General features: G+C 41.3%; 1 protein-coding gene across 13 annotated transcripts in view; it reads left to right on the top strand.

Moving 5' to 3' along the window:
• OSBPL9 (oxysterol binding protein like 9) overlaps positions 1-18,410 on the top strand; it is a 143,839-nt gene that overhangs the window by 33,448 nt on the left and 91,981 nt on the right. For 9 of the 13 annotated variants that reach the window (XM_038412735.2, XM_038412740.2, XM_043490936.1 and 6 more), the window contains one exon: positions 13,745-13,821. In XM_038412735.2, coding sequence (XP_038268663.1) covers positions 13,745-13,821 — 77 coding nt within the window. Of the gene's footprint in view, positions 1-13,744; positions 13,822-16,958; positions 17,415-18,410 lie in introns of those variants that run through there. The other 4 variants (XM_038412734.2, XM_038412733.2, XM_038412731.2 and 1 more) reach the window with 1 other exon arrangement.

The raw sequence follows: 18,410 nt of genomic DNA, 5'->3' as shown, positions 1-18,410 counted from the left end.
ACTTAACCTTAAGTACAACAGGAGCTTCATCTCTCATTTAGTTCTTTATGTAATGATACGACACAAACAGCCTCATCTGTAAAGCAAACCTCTACTTATGTTCATGCAACCTTGCACAGACTCTGGTACTTGCACGGTTAAATAATAGGTTTCAGAGTAGCAGCTGTGTTAGTCTTATCCGCAAAAAGAAAAGGAGGACTTGTGGCATCTTAGAGACTAACAAATTTATTTGAGCATAAGCTTTCATGATGGATCCGATGAAGTGAGCTGTAGCTCACAAAAGCTTATGCTCAAATAAATTTGTTAGTCTCTAAGGTGCCAGAAGTACTCCTTTTCTTTTTTGCGGATACAGACTAACGCGGCTGCTACTCTGAAACCTGTTCATTTTCAGAACACTTTCACAGCAGATTTGATAAAGCACAAAGAAGGTACCAATGTGAGATTTCTAAAGATAGCTATAGCACTCGTCCCAAGATTTAAGAATCTGAAGTATCTTCCAGAATCTGAGAGGGACGAGGTGTGGAGCATGCTTTCAGAAGTTTTAAAAGAGCAACACTCGGATGCAGAAACTACAGAACCCAAACCACCAAAAAAGAAAATGTCTTCTGCTGGTGGCATCTGACTCAGATAATGAAAATGAACATGTCGGTCTGCACTGCTTTGGATTATTATTGAGCAGAACCCGTCGTCAGCATGGACACATGTCCCCTGGAATGGTGGTTGAAGCATGAAGGGACATATGAATCTTTAGCGCATCTGGCATGTAAATATCTTGTGATGCCAGCTACAGCAGTGCCATGAGAATGCCTGTTCTCACTTTCAGGTGACATTATAAACAAGATGCGAGCAGCATTATCTCCTGCAAATGTAAACAAACATGTTTGTCTGAGCGACTGGCTGAAAAAGAAGTAGGACTGATTGGACTTTTAGGCTCTAAAGTTCTATATTGCTTTATTTTTATATGCAGGGTTTTTTGTACATAATTCTATATTTGTAAGTTCAACTTGCATGATAAAGAGATTGCGCTACAGTACTTGTAATGGGGGAATTGAAATACTATTTCTTTTGTTTTTTACTGTGCAAATATTTGTTATAATAATATAAAGTGAGCACTGTACACTTCATATTCTGTGTGGTAATTGAAATCAATATATTTGAAAATGTAGAAAACATCCAAAAATATTTAAATTGTATTCTATTATTCTTTAACAGTGTAATTAATTGCAATTAATCACAATTATTTTTTAATTGCTTGACAGCCGTAGTAGCTTTACCTCTTTTGTACCCTTCACCTGCCCTCTGCTTAACTGACGGCAGAAACAGCTTAACTTCACTCTTGCTATACTCTGTCCAAGCAGACATAAGGAATTTGTTTGTCTTGACTAAAAGCCTAGGAGTTAAGAAGACTGAATATCCTGAGCCTGACTATAGGCAAGGAAAGGGAGCTGACTGGAGAGAGAGCAGTGGAACTGTCATATAGTTAACTTCAGTTTATTTTGCATGCTGCAGTTCTATGGTTTAAAATGTCCTCCTCCCAATTTAAAGAGTTCTCTCCCTAGGATGTCATAGCCATGAAATAGCCCTTTGGTGTTACTACCGTGATGTCTGACTTTTCCCACTTTACCTGGCACTGAGTGAAATACTTTTCCCACTGAAGTCAATGGGAGTTTTACCACTGACTTTAGTGGAGCCAGATTTTCACACCAACAGTTTGGCTATGTTTGAAATAAACATAGTGAATAGTGCTTGATCTTGCTAGAGTAAAGAATGCAGGAACTCCTATAAAGTCTGTGGGAGTTTTGCCTGAATAAAGAATGAATAATTAGCCCCATTGTCTCCGTGGGTGGAACAGAATTTTTCTCCTGGTTAGGGAGACTGCATTCCTTACAGACAGATCAGCCTATTGGTAAGTGGGTCAAAATGAATAAAATAAGACTTGCATTTCTCCCTAAGAGACAATGTGATTTTTATAACAGTGATTTTTTTTTAGAACTAATTCTCGAATTTTTCCTTTTCATATTCATGTGCTGCTGCTTTTTGACAGGGATGCTAATTTTGAGATGCTGGGTTTGTGCAGTATGTTCTCATGTACTGCTCTGTATGACCTAGAAATTCAGCTTTGAGTGCTGTGTAAACTAGAAGACATGTGGAACATATTTATATCTCGCCTTTGGATGCCATCGAGCCTTTGCTCGGAAAAGTAATCTGTTGTGGAATACTTTCTCTTTTCACTGACAAAGTAACAAAGTACTAGAATACAATGGTGAATCTGAAGATGAAACTACTGAATCATTCTGCAGTATGGAAAAGGATACTGGCTGACAGCATTCATATAGCAAAAGAAATGTGACCCCTTTATCTTCCTTTTTATCATCTATTTAACTTCCTCAAACAAAAAAGCCATCTCTCTTTTTTGTATTCTCTTCTTGTGTCTGACTCAGCCGTTGTTATGCCTACATTTCATTATGCCTGGCTGAATCAGTGCTGAGACAACCTCTCCTGTTTGGATTGACAAAGATCATGGTTTCTGATTACAGGTTTTCTTTCTTGGTTTTTCAGTTTTTTCTCTCCCTTTACTTTTTCTCCTGTTAGAGTGGTTGTACAATTTATCTTCTACCTTAATTTTCCTTTCTTCATCTCTCCCCTGTGAGATGAGAGGAAATGGCAGAAGGTGAATTTCAGATTGACTTAATACATAAAGAGGGAAAAAAAGGGCAACTTTTAAAATAGGCTGTAATGTTTTGTGGGTTTTTAGTGATCTCTCAGTGCACTTGTGCTCCATATTTATGATTTGTCTTCAGAAAACTTTTGATGCTATTATATTAATTACATTTGTAATTGCATTTCACTACATATTTTGTATGTGTCCATCTACTCTAGTCATAGATAGTGAATCACAGTTCTTCAGTGTTCCGAGGCTGTGTCAAAGGGTATGTCTACACAGCAAAGAAAAACCTGCAGCTGGTCCAGGCCAACCTACTCGGGCTCACTGGCCTTGGGGTTGTTTCATTACTGTGTGGACTTCTAGGCTTGAGCTGGAGCCTGGGCTCTGTGGCCCTCCGACCTTGCAGGGTCCTAGTGTCTGGGTTCCAGCCCGAGCCTGGAAGACTATACAGCAATGAAACAGCCCTGCAGCCCAAGCCCCGTGAGCCCAAGTGGGTTTTTCTTTGCTCTGTAGACATACCCTTTGACACACCTGAGATGTCATAATAGATTGCATATATAACTTTCTATGGATGTACCGTAGATACGAAGGAGGCATATGCTGAAAAGGCTGAACATATTGGAACAAATCCTAATCTGTTACATCCAATATCGGCTCTATTGCTAATGAGTTGAAGAATGCTTCATTGAGCTACTCGTGGTAAATGTGATATGTTTCAACCATTATGATGGACTCAATTTTGTTCACTGAAGTAATCAGAACTCTGAGGGTAGATTTACCAGACTTTATGTACAAACTTCACTAGCAAATCTTAGTGGAAAAAATGTAATTAATATCTGTCATGGATTATTTTAAAAATGAGACCAGCAAATTGACCATAACTGCCTCACAGTCTAATTTTGTCTGTATTTTTGTGCCTAGTTGACAGTCGGTGTATGCTGAGGTTAGTCAGTCTGCACAACTCTCAGGTTAATCAGTTGTACTATGACCAAAGTATATCTTTACACAGTGTATAGGGTTGTTAAAGCATATTCATTTTCCGTCTCTAGTCTAAAATGTGAAGAGAAGTTTATAAGCACCTGAATTTACACTTCAGATTTTAAATAGGTGATGCATCTTTTTCACATGGATGTCCTGATCGCTGTTCCCTCTAATTTTTCCCACCTATGTGCGGAATGAATTTTGTTATATGTACCAATATGGAGGTGATGTGTGACACATCATCTTCATATTGGCACACAACAAAATTCATGTGGTGGGGTTGGGCCGAGGGGTTCGGAGTGTGGGAGGGGGCTTAGGGTTGGTGCATGGGTATGAGGGCTCCAGCGGGGGTGCGGGCTCTGGGGTGGGGCTGGGGATGAGGGGTTTGGGGTGCAGGAGGGTGCTCTGGGGCTATGGCGGGGAGAAAAGGACTCCCTGCAGCAGCACCTGGGTTGGCGGGAGGAGGCGCCTATCCCTACTGCGGGGCTGGGGCTGCAGGATAGATGTCCCTTCCCTGGCTGCAGCAGGTGCCCCTCCCTCGGCTGCAGCCCCAGCCTGGGTCCAGGTCACTCCGGGGTCAGGTCAGGCCTGGGGCCAGGTCTCAGGCTGAATTGGGGGAGGGGCGCCCCAGCTGTGGCAGGTTGGGGTCCAGGGGACGATACACAGATCCCCGGGCAGGTTCCCTAAGTGCCCGTCGGGCGCTAAATAGGCTGCTGCCTGGTTGCACGGCTGCACAATTTACAGGAAACTTAGGTCCTGATGCTGTTTCTGATTTGACCTTTCCAGTGATAATGTTGCACCATGAACAGCACAGTAGAACTAACTTTAAAGAAAAAAAGGTGGGGGCAGGGGGAAGGAGGCAGCTTTGCATCTGGAGGTACCCAACACGGTTAACTTGTTTTTATGGTGCTCAGCCTGATCTGCAATGTCGAAACCTTACCCGACTGTTCCTGATGTTGAATGAATATGGTGTGGTGTGTGCTACAAATTCTTAAAATAACAAGATATCAGAATTGTATACTTTAAAGCTTTTGTCAGTTTCCCTCTTTAAAAAAAAAAAAAAAAAAAGGTGCATAATAAACCTAACCTGATTGCCAGAAAGATTGGTCAGAAGTTATAATTTTCCACTTTGTATCTAGTGCAGATTTTCCCCCTAAATTTTTCTTCTGAGTATTTTGACTAATTCTTTTTTGAATGTTTCCATAGATTGTGCTTCAATGACCTCCTGGCTGTTGTTCCATTCTACAATTGCTCTTACTGTTAGGAAGCTTTTCCTTGCATTTAATCTCTCAACAGTCATTTTTATTAGATTATATTTAACCTTTCCGCTTGTTGTTCCTGAGAATTGCATGCTAATGAAGCATCTGACCTTTTCTTAGAGGTTGGTACTGAGCAGATGGATGGCTGATGAGTCACTATTGGCTAGAAAGTGTCTGTATGTAGGTCTCTTGGCTGGCAATAGGTGATTGTTCATAAGGCTGCTGATTGGCAGTAGGTACTAAAACCACCAGTAAATAATCTTCACATTGTAGTAATTCCAGGATCTACAGTAGTAGAGGAGACTATTTTAGTACCAAGAGTTTTCCACCGAATGCATCCGATGAAGTGAGCTGTAGCTCAAATAAACTTGTTAGTCTCTAAGGTGCCACAAGTATTCCTTTTCTTTAGTACCAAGAGTGTTGATGTGATTCCTGAATTACAGCTGTAGTTCATATGAAGCTGAGTGACCTTGACCAACAGTCTAGTCATGGGTCGTTTCTTTATGCTGTAAGCATATCATCTATTTTTGTGACTGGGTGCAGGGTCACTACTGAGTCCCCAGTACACACAAAGAAACACTATCTTTCCTTTCCCATCCACTGAACACCCATGGAAAAGGGAAAGGCATATGAAATGCTGCTGGAGGGACAGGCGAAGGAGCGTATATGTAGGGAAGGCTCTGAAGGCTGGATTGATGCCTGGTCTTGCGGCAGTTTGTTCATTCTTTGGACTGTTTTGTTTGGTTTGTATTTATAAAAGTTCCTTGCTGCTGAATAGACTTTACTGTCTGTGGCTGTTAAGTTTCTGCCCAGTCATCCCAATTTATCTCTGTGTTTTTACAAATCCTTAGTTTTGAGTATAAGTCCTATGGGCGTAGTTAACAAATCTTACCATATTACCTTATCACTGTAATCCTGCTTCAGTCTCAATTTGGAGGATATATGAGACACCACAATAGAAAGATGAATCAGCAAACAACCCTAGCTGTACACTTTACTCTAAAGTGATCACAGAAACACAAATTGGGCAGAAGGTCCTGGTATGCCATGAGCTACTTAGTCTTTTGGCATTGACTGCACTTCTTTTTAAGGGCTAGTCTACACTGACCAATGTGTGGTGACGGCAGAGGATATAAAAAAAACACCTCAACAAGGATATAAAAATCCCACCTCAACAAGGGGTGTAACCACCAGTGTTGGGACACTGTTTATACTGGCGCTGTACAGCGCTGCAACTTGCTGTGCTCAGGGGTGTGTTTTTTTTTTCACACTCTTGAGCAAGAAAGTTCCAATGCTGTTAATTGCCAGTGTAGACAAGCCCTAACTGTCAAAGAAATGAGTAATCTTTTTTTCAGGGAGGAGGTCTGATGGCCACCACTTTGTATTTGAAGACTACCCTTTAGTACACAAGGATTTGAAAAACTCCACAGACACTTGAAATATTGGTAAGAATGAGAAGAATTAACCAAGTTCAATATATATCACTGCTAATAATTCATTGGTGTTTGTAGCATTGTTGTAGCCATGTTGGCTCCACCATATTAGAGAGATGAGGTGGGTGAGGTAATATATTTTAATGGACCAACCAGGACTGGCTCGAGGCATCCCTGGTCCGCCCCCTTCCCCACGGCTGACCCGCCCTCCAGTTGCTCTGTTGCTTACTGTCCCCTCTGTGGTGGTGGGCCAGGTCTGAGATTGGACTGGGGGCCCACGGGCAGAATGTACAGCCCTGAGCACCTCACGCCAAACACTGCTATAGCATTACACATTCTTTTAACATTACCAGTATAGTGGCTTCTGGTGAGCGCAGTTTCTCAAAACTGAAATTACTAAAAAATTTGAGTTCCACCATGTCTCAAAATCGTTTGTCAGGACTCTCATTAATTTCAGTTGAAAGTACCATTGCAAAAAATTTAGATTTCACTGAATTATTAAAAGATTACGCAAGTATAAAAACCAGAAAAATTCAGTTCATATAAATTATTTAATTTATGAGAAACTGGGCACACCAGAAGACACTAACGTTTTTTCATTACAGTGTATAGTTGAACCCAAATTGTTGGTAATTCTGATTGTTAAAATTAAATGAATACACTAGTACGAAATTGTTTTATTTCACTAACTACAAATTTTCTTTTCATTTTTTAAAAAATTTTAAACAGTCAAAAAAACCCAACCCAAACCAAACCAAAAATTTGCAAAGTGCAAATGTCTGTAAATGCCCCCCCCAAAGGGGGGGTAGCAAAATTTTTTGTGCTTGGGGTGGCAAAAAACCTAGAGCCGGCCTGGGACCAACTTCTGTTAGTGAAAGAGAAGCTTTGACCTGAAGAAGAGCTCTGTAGGCTTGAAAGCTTCTCTTTCACCAAGAGAAGTTGGCCTAATAAAGGATATTACCTCACCCACCTCATCTTTTTTTATTCACTAGTGGTTTAAGAAGTGTAAACTGTGTGAAACATTGCTGCTCTGCCAGACAATCGGATCTCATTCTTCGGGTGGGACCAGAGACATTTCTTAGGAAAAATATAATTAAGCAATATGCTACTGTCAAAATGAAGGATACAATATTTTGAAACTAGGCTTATGCCGTCTGACTTCAAAGTATACTGTATTTCATAACAGATCTTGGTAGTCAGGCATATGGAACAGTAATTTGTGTTTCAGAGTAGCAGTCGTGTTAGTCTGTATCCACAAAAAGAAAAGGAGGACTTGTGGCACCTTAGAGACTGACAAATTTATTTATGCTCAAATAAATTTGTCAGTCTCTAAGGTGCCACAAGTCCTCCTTTTTCTTTTTGAGTAATTTTGTGTGTTGCATTAAACTAAATCTGTTTTGCAACCATCTGCTTAGTTTAGAGGTCATGGAGGCTGGCAATGCTGTCTTTTTAGTTCTGTTGCATTATAAACCTGTCCCCAGCAGCTTCTTCATATTAACACTTAATGTTAGATCAGACCCAATTAGTAAATTCTTCCTGCCATTCCATATTATAGGGCAGCCCTCACCCTTCATCTGTCTGTACTGTCGGAGAAGAGGAGGGAAAGATTCAATTTAACTAAAATAAGAGACTGACTGTGACCCTTGTTGCCTGGAGGTGCCACACTGAGATTGCTTAATTAGGGCAAACCCCAAAGAATGGGGCAGACTATCCCCCAAACTGGTGGTTATTCTAATGATTCAGTTCACCAAGTCAGCAACAAAACAGCTTCTACTATACCTCAGTGGTGTCCCAAAAGCCAAAACCACAGCTCCCTTAAAGCAATCCAACCTGGGGCTCCCACCCAGACAGCCACTCAAATATGATGAGGATTACTGAAAATCTTTTTGATCACATGCAAAGTTTTACCAATCCTAAGGGATGGGATACATTACCCACCAGGTCAATGAATATTTTAGATCTTACCTAAATACATGCTGACTGCCAATTCTTATTAACTAAACTAAGTTTTATTTAAAAAGAGAAGAGAGAGAGAGAGTATTGTGGTGAAAAGATCATTATTCATATATAATATGTCTATAAAGTTTTTAGGTCAGTTTCACATTAGAGATGGTGAGCTACTGAATTGCAAAAAGTTCGTTCAGAATCCGTTCCATAGATTATAATCCAATAGGCAAGTCCATATGCAGAGTCTGTATAAATTCTTCCATGAGAAAGAGGGTAATCCAGACTGGCACTGGAGACCTCAGTCTTGCGTCTCAAGCTTCCACTGACCAAGCTTAAGCAGATCTGAGATAACAGGATCAGGGCCTTAGAGTTCTTTTATAGATCTCTGACAAAACATTGATAGCCTCTTGACAGCAGGCATTCCTTGGGTGAAGAGCATTGTGACTTTGAAGTAAAACCTCTATTTCCTATGTATATACAGATAATAGTTGCATTCATCTGCATAAAGTAATTATCCATTAATTAGTTCATAGACAATTTACTACAAACTTCAATGATATTATTGCACTCAAGTTTCATCTAAATGCTAATATTCCCTTTTGAGCTCTGAATCAATAGCAGATAGTACCAGACACTGTGTGGTTACATAACATCTAAAAAGAGATAGGTAAACACAAATAAAAATAATATCTTCTTCCAATTCTCTAAAAATACCAGTTTGCATTTCAAAGCTCTAGTCTAGTGGTTCCCAAACGTGTTCCATCGCTTGTGCAGGGAAAGCTCTTGGCGGGCCGGTTTGTTTACCTGCTGTGTCCGCAAGTTCGGCCAATCGCAGCTCCCAGTGGCTGTGATTTGCCGCTCTACGCCAATTGGAGCTGCTGGAAGCAGCAGCCAGTACGTCCCTCGGCCTGCACCGCTTCCAGCAGCTCCGATTGGCCTGGAGCAGCGAACCGCGACCACTGGGAGCCGCGATCGGCTGAACCTGCAGACACGGCAAGTAAAGAAACCGGCACGGCCCGCCAGGGGCTTTCCCTGCACAAGTGGTGGAACAAGTTTGGGAACCACTGCTGTAGTCTATCTAATATGACTTTGGTAACTAGGGCCATTCCTTATAAATATCTAACATTAAAATATGTCTTTAAAGATTGAATTTTGGTCATTTACCTTGTTAGTTGTTCAACATGTTCTGGCTCAGTGTCACGCCTACCTCCTCCAAATGGTATGAACTCTGTGCCCTATATTAGTGGTTAGCATGCAGAAGTACTCAGATGGTTTGGAACGTAGCCCCTTCCTAAAGACTGGAGTTGTCTTCAGACAGGCCATAATACAAGCCGCAGGGCAGCTTTTGCAGCTGACTACTGTGCATGCACAACATACCCTGGCATTAGCATGATGCAGATTTTTCTGTTTTACAAGATTATTTAATTCTTAAATAATTTTTATTTGTGTTGAAATTTTCCATGCTTTTTCTGACCAAAAGCTCCCTTCCCTCCCCCCCAAAAGGTGGGGGTGGGGGAAGAAGAGAGGGGGAGACATTTTGAGGAAGAAACTTTCAGAGGGGGTTGTGATGTACTCCTTTCATTCACCTAATTTTTTTTTAATTTATTTTCATTCTGCTTACCTGATGATGATGGTCAGCCTACCCAGGCCACTAAAATACTTGGTAAACAAAGCGGACAGCTATAGCAATAAACTACAAGCTGAACCATACAATTATCATAGTAGTCCTATGGGCCTTAGCAAACATTAAGGCTGTGTTCTTATCTTTCTGGTAGTCTGTCGAGTTTACTTTCTTTAAATTCTTTTTTTGGTAGCTGAAATAACCTTTGAGCACTTACTTTCAGAATTTGACATGCAAGCACCTCTGTCTAGGTATTTATATGCTCCCATCACCATATAATAGTGTAACAGTTCTAGAGGACTTTTCAGAAGTCATTGATACCAAAGGTGGAAATGATCTATTTGGGCGTCCAATTCATTCTGCTGCTGTCTGCAGAAGCTTGCTTTCTTGTACATTTTCAGTTCTCTCTAAATTAATTCAGAAGAAATCCAGAGACGGAGATTGAATTATCTACTCAAATATATTAGTATTTTTGTATTGCATCTGATGATCAAACCCAAGTACAGAATGACTAGGATTGCCTTTGAAGGATAGAAACAAAATAACATTAGAACCTTTTTCAGGATACCCGTTGCTATTCATAAGATGTATTTGAAACTGTGTGCCTGGTTGTTGCGGTCCCAGTTCTGTAAGCTTTAGCTTATTAAGCAAATGTATAATTATAGTGTGTCTAAAACACCTAAGAATTTCAATTAAAAAGAGAAAACTAGAAAGTTATAGCTTTTGAAACATTCAGCTTTTGAAACTGTACTGCTGTATTCAGAACGCACTCTCTTTTTCACTTAATCAGACTCAAAGGGTGACTGTGGGTGAAGAGGCAAGAACTTAACCAATCTATTGTTGGACTAACATTTTGTCTAGTCCTTTTGGGGTGTGTGTGTGGTTTTTTTTTTTTTTTTTTTTAAAGCATCTAGAGCCCTACTAGCTTGCCCTCCCTATACATTAAAGTTGTATTTATTGTGTTTTCCAGAGTATTGTATAGAGATCAAAAAAGTCCATCTACCCTACTTAAAATTCCTACAGGAATAATGTTTATTTACCTACTATTGTTGCAAGTAACACATAGTAGTACTGTAATTACTGTAAAAATGTCTACTTTTGTGCATTTGACAATACTTTATAGTTTGTTTCCCCTATGTAGGTCCATAACAAAGCAACAGAGGAGAGAAACTTTTTAAAAATAGGAAAATGTGATTAATACCACAACAGGTCGATAAGGAGTTAAGGCAGGTACAGTAATTAGCCAGTTTTTAAACCAAAATTGAACTTCAAATTTATATTTAACTCTGAATCTATTATTGTTGCTTTTGCCCTGCAACTTTAAACTTTTCATTGTGCTAGACACTATACAAACTCTGATTTTAAAAAGACAATCTGCTGTGCATTTATTTCTCAATTATGCAATTTTCTGCACTTTGGCTAGGTGTGTGTTGCGTGTTGATTAGCATGACTGTTTTAGTAACAATACAGCATGCAAATCTCTATACTGATTGGCTGAGGGCCTCAGAATTCCCTGTCCATATAATTGCAAGAAACAAGGCATCCAAATTCTGATATCTCAGCCCCATCTTGTCTCCTCTCTAAATGTTGATGTTAAATACAATTTATATTTGACAAAGGAAGCACTCCTTTATGCAGTTTGTATGGAATAGGTTGAATAAACCTTCCTCCCCAACATCTTCCGCTACTTCTCCCTTACAAGCCTTGTGATTTTAGGAGGGATTGGAGGACAGAAAGTCGAAGCAGCCATGTTGTGGGCATGTGGATTCAGAGGGATACAAGCAATGAGAGGACGGGTGGAGATGGAGAATACATTTCAGTATACTCTTTGAGTTGAGTAATAATACCATACACAATCAAACTCTGAAGACTAAAATCTTAATAATAATTAGTCCACTTTGATTTTTCCCTTGTAAACAGGAAGCTCCCTCAAGTAGTCTTATTTGTCATGTGCACTATTTGTGTTTATTTATTAGATGAGGAACTAGAAACAACTGGGAGTAGTTATTGGCATGAAGTCAATGTTCCTTCCTCTTTTTCTCCCTCAAATTTCTCCCTAAATGCTTCCAGTGGCCATCACCTTTTTTTCTTCACCCAGTTTCTAATGTCCTTGTCACTTCCTGTACCGTTGCTGCGATATTCCACCACAGCAACGAACTTCTTAGCGTATGCACAACGTGCCTCGGGTGGCACATGACCAAGATTCATCATGGAATTTGGTCCACTGGTTGGATCATTAGCTTACTTGGGTACTGACAGGGAGAGTGATGTTAACACTGATCCATGCCCCCCCAGCAAGGAACTCTTTCAGGCTAGCAAAGTACAGTGAAGCTTTTGTACTGGAAAAAACAGTGTATTAGAAAGTGGGTAAAGAAAAGGGTAGTGATAACCCTCGGTCAGTTTCTGGATCTCTTTCCTGCCCGCAAAGCCCTGCCATATCATTTTGCATTTTATATTGCCCCTCCTTGATCACCATCGCCTGCGAAATGACCCATCTTCACCTGACCCTAGTTCCTGCTTCTCAATAAAAATTTTATAGTTGTGTGATACAGGAATAGGTGGATCATTTTGTGCATATCCTTGCTAGTGTACGAGTCCTGGTTCTATAGAAGAAATTTTTTAAACAGGATTGTCTTAATAAACATTATAATTGCTTTATTTTAAAATTGAAAGATACTGAAAAAGAGATCAGCTCTCTTTATTTGTCTAAGTTATGATACATCCATAATGAACTAAAATTAGGAGTAATTTATTACAGGTTGGAGCCTCTGGTGACTCAGAAAAATTTGAAAAATATATTCTGTGAAGGTACAAATCTGCTGATGTCATAGATTTTCTGTTTCTACATTTTTATTGTAATGTATTTTACATGAAAAAAATACCTTATTTCTCACCAGGCACTGTATAGCTTTGTGATATCATGTATAACTGCTGTGGAAATGATTAGGATGTCTTATTTAACTAATTCCATTTAATGAGAAATGTTCATGGGAGCTGATGAACTTAAACAGTAAAGATCCTGTTCTCATTTAAATAATCTTTCATAAAAGGCATATGTTTACCATGCCCCCTAGAAAATGGTAGAGCAGAGGAATTGTTTTAAACAGTATTTGTCAAAGGCTCTAGAAAATTAGACATTTAAAAATTCATCACATGCTACTGATTTGACAGGCATAGGTAAGTGCACCTTCTGATCAAGAAATGTGATGTTATGCAAGCATGTAGCTTAGATTTTAAAATACCTTGATCAGAGTAGAAAATCTCTCTGAACAGCTGCTAAAATGTGCAATGGCAGTTTTTCAAAATCTCCCTATTTAACTCTCCATAAATAGCACCAATGTTGACATGGCATATGCTAATCTGAATCTGGAATGATATTTTTTTACAGCTAAACTATAAACTCTGAAGAGCTGAGATTTTAATAGAAAGCCTGTGTATTCTCTATAGCTGGTCAAATGTAATTTATAGAAGTGAGAAGCTAAGCATCTGATTCAGCAGAAATGTGTACAGGTTCTTCATTGAGGGCTGGTTTACATGAGAAACTTGAACTCATTTAACTAAAGTTGTGGTTTTTAAACCATCTTAAACTCAAGTAAAAAGCTGTGTGGATACTCTTAAACTAAATCAAATTGTCAGTTAATCAGTTTAACATAAACCAAAGTAAGCCACTCCTAAATTGAAATCAGCGTTCACCTGCTGCTGAATTCTCTTCTAGGTAACCATTTTAGGTAGTGTGGTTTAATTTAAAAGTTTTAGTCTGGACACAACATGGTTTTCAGTCTGAAAATCTTGGAAAAAATGTCAGATTTTAAGAAAATATTGAATATTTTTTTTGTAGCTCGAGATGCTGATGAGAGAGAGAAGTGGATTCAGGCTTTAGAGGAAACAATTCTCCGTCATACTCTTCAGCTTCAGGTAAGTTAACTTTACTCTTGATCCTGAAGTTCTTTTATTTTCAGAATAACTAAATAAACTTACTGACCCAACTTCTGATATCAGATATTCCAGTGTAGCTTGTAAACAGCTGATTATCTGATGGTATAAGATATAGTACATAGTGATATATCTGCCCAGGTACCTGAGATTACTGTTTATATCCAGCTAAATTTAGGCAAGGTCTCCTGATTTGTTAGATTGTATCTTGAGTAGTTTATTGTATTAGTATGATCTGTTTATCTTCCTCTGAAATAATCATTTTCTCTTGGTTTTGAAAGAGGTAGGCAGGCTTTAAAATTAAGGTATTAGACTGGGTCTTGGGGAAATCTAGGCTCCATTTCTGGCTTTCTCAGTCGTCCTGTGTGCCACACTTAAGCATGCTGCTTAATCTGAACAATGGGGCTAATGCTTCATTTTTTTTTCACTTTTTTGTGTCGACTAAGATTTTAAGTTCTTAAGGCAGGGACTTTCTCTCACTACATTTGTACTGTGCCTAGCACAATGGCACCCAGGTCCCTTACTAGGCCTCCTAAAGTACATATAAAACTTAATACAAATAACAAATATTTTAAAGTAGTTTTAGACTGGGCCCCCTCAGGTGTATATACATCCAGTGATTAGAGTGCTATTGTGCTAGGTACTAAGGACTTACTTAAAAAACTTAATCTCAAGGGAGGAGGAGAAAATATTAAGATGACAGTGATTTGGTGAGATGTGAGAAAGGGAAGGTGCTATGCAGAAATAGATACAGTCTCTATCTGTAAGCGTTTATAGTCCAAGAAAATTAGAGCGGTGGGTGGCAGGGCAGTGAAACATGAACAATATATTCAATCTCTATCAAAAGATAGATTTTAGAGTAGCAGCGTGTTAGTCTGTATCCGCAAAAAGAAAAGGAGTACTTGTGGCACCTTAGAGACTAACAAATTTATTTGAGCATAAGCTTTTGTGAGCTACAGCTCACTTCATCGGATGCATTTAGTGGAAAATACAGTGGGGAGATTTATATACACAGAGAACAGGAAACAATGGGGGTTACCATAGATTTTTTTTTTTCCTCCCCCGTTACCAAATTTAGCCATCATTTAGTTGGCAGACTTCTTGTAAGCTTAAGAAGTAGTGGATATTGAGATCTGACTCTGATTAAATTACACTCCTATTCAAAGTGCTCTTCAAATGAAAAGAATTATATAGATAAGTAAATGATAAATCATTATATTAAACATTAGTTAGTGATAAATCATTATATTAAACATTCTAACAAGAAAGATGTGTGTATGTAATATTTATTTGACTGTCAGGAAACAAGGTGCAATGTAGTATTTCCCCCCTTTCCCGCCCCAGTGCAAGTATTGAAAGTGATATCTCTTTGGACCTGTGGTCTGTTTTCAGCAGTCATCTTCTCAAAAACCTTCTTTCCAATTTTAAAATGCCATAAAGCACTGTTAAAGACTGCCCAGCGTAACATCAATTTAGACTTCTTGATCAAAGAAATTCAGTGTTGTCAGCTCCATCTTTTAGCCTGAGTTGTGGAGCAGATATTGAGGTGATATGGAAATAATGTATATACACCTTGCCTTTTTAATCTTTTTTTCTCTTCAGTTATAAATATAATCTTTTTTCCTTTTGAGTCTGGGAGAACTTGTTCCTTGCCAGTGTATTGGAAGTAGTTCTCTAAACTACCCTCAAACATCTTGGTATCGGCATAGTAACAGCTGTGGGATTGCACATGAATCCTATAGGATTAAATCCTTAGATTTCAAATACCTGATTACAGCTGCAAGAAAAAGAGTACTTGTGGCACCTCAGAAACTAACAAATTCATTTGAGCATAAGCTTTCATGAGCTACAGCTCACTTCATCATGAATGCATCCTATGAAGTGAGCTGTAGCTCACGAAAGCTTATGCTCAAATAAATTTGTTAGTCTCTAGTGCCACAAGTCACAAGTCCTCCTTTTCTTTTTGCGAATACAGACTAACACGGCTGCTACTCTGATACCTGTGACTTACAGCTGAGATTTTCATTGGAGTCTAATGGAGTTAGGCAAATTCACTGGGAGTTGAGATGTGTCTAATTCCCTTTGACTTCACTGAAAAGCTCATCTTAAATATTTTTTCTACCATACTATCTCCGAGTCTAACCTTTAAGAAGTTAGCCTTTTATTTCAATTGAAAACCAGAATGAGGGCTGCTGCTTTCAGAGGACAACTAGTTTTGACTGGTACCTATATAAGTCAGTGAAGAAAAGGTTTTCTAAAGGTTTTGTTTAGACTAGGATTTAAAGGTTTGTTAAATCATATTAGCAAGCTTGTTCTAAGGAACGCCACTTAAACTGGTCAAGACAAGGCATGCTGTCCTTTAGCAAATGCTAACTGGTGCAGTTGAAGTGCTTGATAAAGTATAGTTGGCCTTTTCTTGACTAGAGTTTCAAGTGGTGTGTTTAAATTTGATCCAAGTAGCTACCAGATCTAACAAACCTTTACATCTTAATCTAGACAAAGCTCCTGTTTGTTATTGTGGCAAAGCCCTGAGGTATCGCTAGTGAGTTGGGGGCCGTCCATACATTCTATAACGCATTTTGGGGTGATTTTTTTCAAGACCTACCTACTCCCTTGCTTGTGTTATATGCACAGTTCAGGGTCTTCTCCTCCCCCGCCCCCCATGCTTACCTCATGTATGGACAGTTATATAGAAGTTATACAGTAGTTTTCTTAAGAATTTGGGGGATGTGTGGGGGGCTCTCCTGGTTTCCGAGCCGTGGTTGCCCCTGAGCATTCCGATGCCGCCGCCCCCATGGGCGAGGACAGGGGGCGGGCGGACAGCAGCCGCAATCTGAACGGGAAACAGCCGGAGACCCGGTAGCTAAGCAGCAGGCCGGGGGCGAGAGGAGGCCTGGGCCGTGTGGGCCCGTTGTGGGCAGCCCAGGCCGGGCTCCTGGCGGCGCGGCGAGCCCGGGCTGCAGTGGAAGGCCACGCAGATGGCGCTTCTCGCCGTTACCCAGGCGTCACGGGTCGCGCGGTGCGACTTCACAGTCAAAGCGAGCCCCGCCCCGCGGCGCCGGAGTCAGGGGCCGCCCTGGTGTCACCGCGTCGCGGGGCTTCGCGTGAACGGAGGGGGCGGACTGCACTCGCTCGGGCACCGGCTCGCGGAGCCCCGTCACTTGCCGCCGCCGCCGCCGGGGAACACGCGCCTGACCTGCGCCTTGAGCCTTCGCAGCAGCAGCGGCCCCCCGGATTCAGTCCGGCGGGGCCGCCGGCCCCCGTCCGCACAATCACCGCGGGAGCCGGATGTCCCCTCACCTCTTGGGGGAGGGGCTCCGCGGGGCGGGGGTGAGCGGCCGTCTCCGCCCTCCCCCCCGCCCCCCAACCGCCGCTCCCTCGCGGGTGGGGGAAGGCCTCTGACCCACGGCCCATCAATCGGGAGCTGCTTTGGTTCTGAGGCGAACGCCGAGCAGCGGGTCGCGGCGCCCGGGTCCTGTGGGGGCTGCTCCCCACCAGGCTCCCAGCGGAAGGCGGCGCTGCCGGGGGCCCCGCCGACAAGCGACCCCCCACTGCCCGCGGGGAGAATGGCCGGTGTGAGTACGGAGGGCGGGGTATCGGGGGGGGGGCGCGACTCCGCACCTAGTCCCTCGTGCCCCCGCCGCAGGGTCTACAGGTCCTTCCCCTGCCTTGTCTCGCCGGCCCGCTCCGCTCGCTGGGCGGGTGGCGGCCGCCAGGACGGGCTGGCGCTGCTCGTGTCGCCAGTCCACGCGCTCGGCTACGCCTGCTGGCAGCGCGCAGGCTTCCGCCAGCCCCGTCCAGCGGCGGGTCTCCGCGGGGAGGGACTCAGCCCGGGAGCTCACAACAAGCGGCGAGCGCTGCTGGCCCCGCACGAAGCGGGCGTAAAAACCGGGCTCCAGCGTTTCCTTCGCTCGAGGAGTTCGCAGGACCTCCTGGGAAAATGACTTTCTTTTGCTGCTCGAACATTACCGGGCTTCTTTTGCGGCGATTCTGTATTTTAGGGGGCATTCTGTCAACTTAAAGGGTATATGTTGTAGCAAATGTTTGCTTACAAGTAATGTCTTCGCTTAGTGAGCCTCTAAAACTCTTTCACTGTTTAATAGGGTTGGATTTTCATTTTGCATTTCTTTCAGTTTGGACAATGGAAAATTATATTTCTCCTCTTCTACAGTTTGGCTTTCAAACGCTTGCAGAAGAGGGTTTATTTGCTGTAGAAGTATTTTAGTTGAAATTGCAATCAAAAGTGGAACTACTTTAGATTTTTTTTATAAAAGATTTATTTTTACAGACGGGGTTTTTTTTGTTGTTGCCCTAAACAGTGTTCCTTTAAGTCTACAAGACGCTTCCTGTCCTAATTCTTTCTAAGTCCAATTTTTAGTGTACTTGCCTTAAAAACAAACAAACAAAAACTCCTACTTACTTTTGACCTAGGATTCTTCAAGTTTTTCCAGGCCAGAAGTGAACTTTGTGTGCGATGTTTGAAGAAAATCAGTCACTGTTATAGAGATCTGAAAAGTTAACAGTAAAAGCTAGGTGGGAAATGTCTTTTGGTGGCACAAACCTGCAAAAGG

Source organism: Dermochelys coriacea, chromosome 8, assembly GCF_009764565.3.
Source record: "Dermochelys coriacea isolate rDerCor1 chromosome 8, rDerCor1.pri.v4, whole genome shotgun sequence".
Classification (NCBI taxonomy): Eukaryota; Metazoa; Chordata; order Testudines; family Dermochelyidae; genus Dermochelys; species Dermochelys coriacea.
Note: the sequence above shows the minus strand (reverse complement) of the source record. Positions and strands in the feature narration are given on the sequence as shown.